Raw genomic sequence first — 6,968 nt, 5'->3', positions numbered from 1 at the left:
AAACTAACCGACTAAGGGCATGTTTAGATCCCACCCCAAAATTTTACGCCCTGTCACATTGAACGTTTGAACACATGCATTAAGTATTAAATATAGACTAAAAAATAAAAATAACTAATTATACAGATTGCGACTAATTTGCGAGACGAATCTTTTAAGCCTAATTGCTCCATGATTAGACAATATGGTGCTACAGTAAACATTTGCTAATGATGGATTAATTAGGCTTAATAAATCGTCTCGCGGTTTACTGACGGATTCTATAATTAGTTTTTTATTTAGTGCCCGATCAATCCATGCGACACCCTATATAATATCCGATGTGACACGCCAAAACTTTACACCCCAAGAACTAAACACCCCTTAAGCTATACTCACTTCGTGAATTAATTCTGTCTGTATGAAAATAGAGTAAAGATTCAACACTTCCAGAAGGAAATATCCTATTATCTAGGGACTTGAGGAGTGGCAGACATGATGGATCAAACCGACTACCCCATAGATGTCTCCATTGGTCACTATCACAAGCAACAGTGACTTTAAATAGCCAGCTAAAACATCTAGCAGTTGATATTTTCAAACAGCTAATATCAGGTTAAAAGAGAATTATGTGGGACTTAAAAATTCCACTAAAAATCAAGATTTTTATGTGGTTTCTTCACAAGAAAGTAATTCTAACGAAAGGTAACCTGGCTAAAAGAAAATAGGGGGGAGACAAACATTGTTCTTTCTGCTATGCACAACAAACAATCCAACATCTTTTCTTTGAGTGTCATGTCGCTCAGTTTGTTTGGAGACGTGTGTTTTTTGTTTTTAATATCCCCCCGGCCCACCCCATAACGCCAAAAACATTTTTGGTAATTGGCTTAGAGAGGTATCTAGGTCCATTAAGAAGATGATTCTAATTTGAGCTAGCGCTGTATGTTGGTCAATTTGGCGTTGTCACAATGATAAAGTTTTTAATGGTAAACAATTATCTAACCCTATACAGGTTATCTTCATATCTTCCTACTGGCTCCACTTCTGGTCTACAATGCTACCACAGGAGGAGCAGGATACTATGCGCAATGGTGCTATACTCTTGGAATCGGTAGCCAAGGGTCTCTTATTTCACTATGGGTGGCGTAGTTCCATAAGAATTGCTAGCTAAAATATTTTATGTGATTTAACGCTAGTTAATAATAAATGGGAGTTGGGGATTTGTCCCATCACCTTATTTCTCATTTTGATTTACTTTTATCTTACCTTTTTATTACTATTAAACTTATGGTTGTGTGTCTTATAACAGAAGCCGAAGATGGAATCTATTTCCATTATCTAAAAAGTTTAAATAGGGTTACAACAGCTAAATTATTTATAAGAGTAAATAGGTAGGTCCTCTTCAACCTAGCCCTCTTCGAAGATAGTGGCAGCTATACAGCTGTAGCAGGGGAAATAAAACCTTGACAAAACTATAGGCCGGATTGACCAATATGACGCCGGATTGGTGTCGCCAGTCGCCACCGATATGGACACAGATCGACGTGTATAACTGGTCAAATCAAGCACTAAGTACGTCCTAATTAAGTATCAACAAAAGCTGCATTAATCGGCCACAGACCTCTAGAAACCCCTAGCTTCGTGCGACAAACTGTCGACTCGAACCACCTTCAGCCGAGAAATTCCATACCTTCCACCGACTTTTTTGTGTGTGGCTAGAAGATGATGCTTTCCAATACCGATTCCAATACCAAGTACTTTTCTTCACAATATATGAAGCCCATAAAACCGAAATCGATCCAAACAAGTAACGGATTGAGCACACTAGCACAAAAACGTTAGCTCGTGAAATCTTAACCTATATGCTCAAACCCTGAGCTCACACTTTTAATGTTTCGAATAAAAAGTTTCTCGATTTTAATGGGATTTTTCCTTTCCGATTAATAATAAGTTTGTCAATTAAAACAAAAGGTTTAATCTGTGTATTCGTGCACGATGATTCACATGTTAGAAATGAATGTTTTCTTTTAGATTTTTTTTAGCTTTTAGGTTAAATTAGAAAGTGTTGGTAGCATCAGATAAGCAAATCTACATGGAACACGGGATATACAACTATTGAAGGGACATTAATTTCGTTCTTGCCATTGCACTATCTTTATTTTTTTTTTCCTTTGCGATGGACACGGAAACAAAATGCACCGTTTGTATTGCTCTTGTAGCTGCCATTTGTTAGGTCATTGAAATTGACTCGGTGACATAACAAATTAAAATCGTGATTTTAGCACTACTATGAATATGCATCTCTGGCGGCCAAATCAAAATTTCTCTTGCCGTTGGCTGCTATGACTGCTAGTCTGCTACTTCCTCCGTTTTGAAATGTTTGACACCGTTGATTTTTTAGCACATGTTTAACCATTTGTCTTATTTAAAAATTTTTGTGAAATATGTAAAATTATATGCCTACATAAAAATATATTTAACAATGAATCAAATGATAGAAAAAGAATTAATAATTACTTAAATTTTTTAAATAAGACGAACGGTCAAACATGTGTTAAAAAATCAACGGCGTCAAACATTTCGAAACGGATGGAGTACTAATTAATGGCCAAAGAGAATACAGTATTTTTCATTGGCGGTAGTCAACTACACATGTGGGATAGAATTTTCACAATCAGGCGACTATTGCCAGCAGCTTGTGAAAATGATCTTCGCAGCCGGACAGTGACGAAAAGAGGCCACGCGATTTGACCTGTGATATTTTCACATGAGGCTAATATATATTACATCAATGTACGTCCGTTTGTGATGATTTCACGTTAAATTTGATTTAAATTTGTTGACAATTTTAATTATTTTCTTGGTTCACGTACTATGAATTTTGAATATATAGAAATATACCATCAATCTTCACCGGCATACTTAATACCACTGAAAGATATATATTAGAGCGGTATAAAACAAAAGAGAGCAATCCGGTATATAACTATTCATTTGATCATACCAGAGAATATACAGGAGTTATTTTTCATGAACAACACATAAAAAAATCATGTCTGATGGCCATTCCATATTAATTGTCCTGTACTCTACAAGATATTTATCCCGTTAGTTGCTGCCACTAGCAAACTCTCGTCCTATATGCTGCAACTTTCCTTAGTTCTTGATCAGAATTCCAAGAATCTCTTATCTTATCGTATATACCTACATAATTATGTAATTGGGAAAAAAACCCGTACCATATTGGAAAATAACCAGTGGTTCACTTCTAGCTAGGCTTAATCACAACCATCAAGGTATATCGTGTGTGCTAGCCATTTTGTATCAATTATACCTTTAATTTTCATTCATCATTCCATTATCTCACCTTTAACACAATAATGCTTTTTTTTGAAGTGCTATTACGTGGTATCAAAGTAGTATTTCTATATAATTAGAAAATAAAAACTTAATATGCATTGGGCAAAGAAGACCAGTTGGATCACGTCCGTGTGTTTATTATTTACAACCATCAGTATGTTCTGGGCTAACCATTATGTATTAATTATATAGCTTAACATGCTTTGATTATTTAATCACCTCACCTTTGATTTAATGCTGCTTGAATCAAGTGTTATTGGAATGATTTATAAAATCTCACTAGCAACGTGAATTCTATAGTTACAACCTAACATGTATAAACAGGATATATCCCTATCCACTAGCAATTATTATAACTTAAAACTTGTTGTGTCATCTATAATTTGTTAACTTTTTAGCTCAACGTGGAAGCAAATTGAATCATCATTTCTATATCATTATCATAATATTTCAATATATATTGATTGATCATTTCTATAATATTTATCACATATTTATCTATGTATTTCACAGCAAAGAGTAGAATATAATCTACTATACTTGTATAATTTCCCCCAATAGAAACCCAATTTAAAACATATTATACTGACTTGATTATTATAAGATAAATTAAATATTTTTAAGAAATAAACGTAATAAATGGTTGTGTTCTTTTCCATGAGTTCCCAACTCATCTCTTTCGTTTTTCGCGTGCACGTTTTTTAAACTATTAAACGGTGCGTGTTTTGCAAAAAGTTTATATAGGAAAGTTGCTTTAAAAATCATATTAATATATTTTTTAAGTTTTTTATAGCTAATACTTAATTAATGATCACGTGTTAATCTATTGCTCCGTTTTTGTGCGAAGGGGAGGGGTTCCAACCCCTCCAAAAGAACACACCAGTGTTCTAAAGAATAAAGAATACAGTGAAAGATTTTTCTTTTTACAAAACATATTTTGAGCTTGGAGCCACGGACTGAAAAGAACTTCTAGTCCTAGCACTCCCATTAATTGTGAAGGATAAAGGCCCTGTTTAGTTTCCACACAAAAGTTTTACACCCTATCACATCGAACGTTTGAACACATGCATGAAGTATTAAATATAGGCTAAAAATAACTAATTGCACAGATTGTAACTAATTTGCGAGATGAATTTCTAAGGCTAATTGCTCCATGATTTGACAATGTGGTGCTACAGTAAACAGTTGCTAATGATGAATTAATTAGGCTTAATAAACTTGTCACGGTTTACTGACGGATTCTATAATTAGTTTTTTTTTATTAGTATCGGAATATCCCATGCAACACCCTATATAATATTTGATGTGACACGTCAAAACTTCTTAATGTAAACACCCCCAAAGTTATGAGTTCTCTGAAACAAATCAAGTTACCTACGCTTCCACGGAAACACACAAACATGTGAGGGCACACCGTGTACTGTACTCGGTGTTACAAGGATTTATAAGGGTATGTATGGTGCATTCGTGCTGCTGAACAAAAACCCATCCAACGCGAACTAACGCGTGCACGATTAATCCTAGAAAAAAGGGAAAAATAAGCATTAATTCCACTATCTCCTACTTAAAATTTTGTTTTATTTTACAATTTAGATCAAATTTTCTGTTATGCCATAATTTGCTATGATATATTTTTTCTCGTCGTGATACAAGTTTTTTTTCCACATAGCATAGACTCGGATGAAACTAGAGCTACCCCGATCAAACGGTAGATGGCCACTAGGTTTTTTATGTGTTTTATTTATGGATGAGTGAGAGATTGAATGACACTGAATGAATATTATTGTCGAATGATTGGATCTAGCTAAACCGGTTGAGCTACATGTTGTATTCCAGATCGCCAGACACGCATGCAATTAGAATTAAAAAAACTAATTAAAGATGGATGAATGTGTCCTGTACACGGTGTTATAAGGATTTAATTATAAGGGTCAGGCGTGCACATGCAGCACCCGGTATCGTCCTGTTGAACCGGAAACTCATCCACCGTGGACTGACGTGTGCACGATTAATCCCAAAAGAAAGGGCAAAATAATCATTAATTGCACTATCTTCTACTTAAAATTATTTTTTTATTTCTATAATTTATATCAAATTTTTTGTTATGCTATAATTATATGTTATGATATATTTTTCTCGTTGTGATACAAGCTTATTTTCCCTAAGCATAGACTCAGATGAAGTTAGAGCTATGGAAGATTGCCGCTGGGGTTTTTATTTGTTTTATTCGTGGATGAGTGAGAGATTGAATAACCACTAAATGAATATTCTCGAATGAGTGGATCTAGCTAAACCCAGTTGAGCTGCACCAGAGCGCCAGAAAGCAAGACACGCATGCATGTAATTAGAATTAAAGAAAACTAATTAAAGATGGATGGACCGAAGTAGATGAAGTTGGGCAGGAGGGCAATATCGATCTCTCTCATCAATAGTCCCTTATAAAATTAGCATGCAGCTCGCTATAAAAGGGATGGCCAAACCCAAATACTGAGCATCCTTGAAGCCAGCCAGCTCGCTCGCTCTAGACTCTACCTTTTTCGCTTTTTGCTAGAGATCTAGCCACTTTCTTTGATCGACATATATATCCATCGAGATAAAAGGAGATAGTGACAAGTAATTAACTTAGTTTTTTCCAATAACGAAATAAAATAGTTTCTACGTCTTTTCCACCTCTGCCAGCAGAGGCGCAGCCAAGTAACTTTTAATTATAGTTATAAATTAATACACAGAGAATGGGTAGCCAAGAATACATTAAGCAGGGCGGGCAGCAGCTGGTGGCGGCGATCCTGGGCATCGGCACGGCTGTTCCACCCTACGTTCTGCCCCAATCCTCCTTCCCCGACTACTACTTTGACATTTCCAACTCCAATCACCTCCTTGACCTCAAGGCCAAGTTTGCAGATATCTGTAAGCGTACTTGTTTGTCGTTAAATACTACTACTGCTACTTAATTTCTCGTTTTAAATATATATTACATTATTGACATGTTGTTATATCACCATTTATTTTATTTAAAGATTTAAAATCATTCTAAAGCTGGTTATACTCCGTAACACCAGCTAAATAATGCTTACACTTTTATTCAAGTAAGATAAACAGTTCACTGATCATGCCTAGTGCCTCAATTATCATTTTTAGCATGTGTTAGGGACGCGCACGTATGTGTGTACGTGTATTGTGGTATGAGTGTGGTGTGTGTATGTGTGTTACCCTCTTAAGATAAAGTAAAATATTATGTCAAAAGTTAAGGGCATCATATATTTAAAAATAGAGATAGTACTGCTTAGTTATTACATATTTACTATCCTCTCCGTTCTACTGTATGATGTGTTGAATTTTTTCATAATGTTTAACCATTCATCTTAGTAAAAGAATATGAATATCATTTGTTGTAACTTGTTTTATCATTAAAAACTATAATCTTAACTTATGCTTTTATAGAGAAAGTGTATTCATCCATCGAGGGGATATCCCCTAGTTTCATGCATGTCGTTTAAATAGTTATAAAAAATTAAAATAAATTGACAAAATAGATTAATATGAAATATATCACTCCACAAGCATACAAGTTAAAATTCAACTTATATAAATTATAACAAAAATAATAAATATTTTTAGTTTAATTTTTT

The 6,968-nt window shown here is 34.6% G+C and overlaps 1 protein-coding gene across 2 annotated transcripts in view; it reads left to right on the top strand.

Annotated features, from left to right (window-relative positions):
- Positions 1-5,816: 5,816 nt before the first annotated feature.
- The window catches only part of LOC4334901 (chalcone synthase), a 5,022-nt gene continuing 3,870 nt past the window's right edge, over positions 5,817-6,968 (top strand). Inside the window, exons 1-2 of one of the 2 annotated variants that reach the window (XM_015779657.3) lie at positions 5,830-5,952; positions 6,069-6,246. In XM_015779657.3, coding sequence (XP_015635143.1) covers positions 6,072-6,246 — 175 coding nt within the window. In that variant the 5' untranslated portion in view covers positions 5,830-5,952; positions 6,069-6,071. Of the gene's footprint in view, positions 6,247-6,968 lie in introns of both variants that reach the window. The other variant, XM_015779656.3, reaches the window with a different exon arrangement.

Source organism: Oryza sativa, chromosome 4 (assembly GCF_034140825.1).
Source record: "Oryza sativa Japonica Group chromosome 4, ASM3414082v1".
Taxonomy (NCBI): Eukaryota; Viridiplantae; Streptophyta; class Magnoliopsida; order Poales; family Poaceae; genus Oryza; species Oryza sativa.
This window is presented reverse-complemented; position numbering and strand designations above follow the sequence as displayed.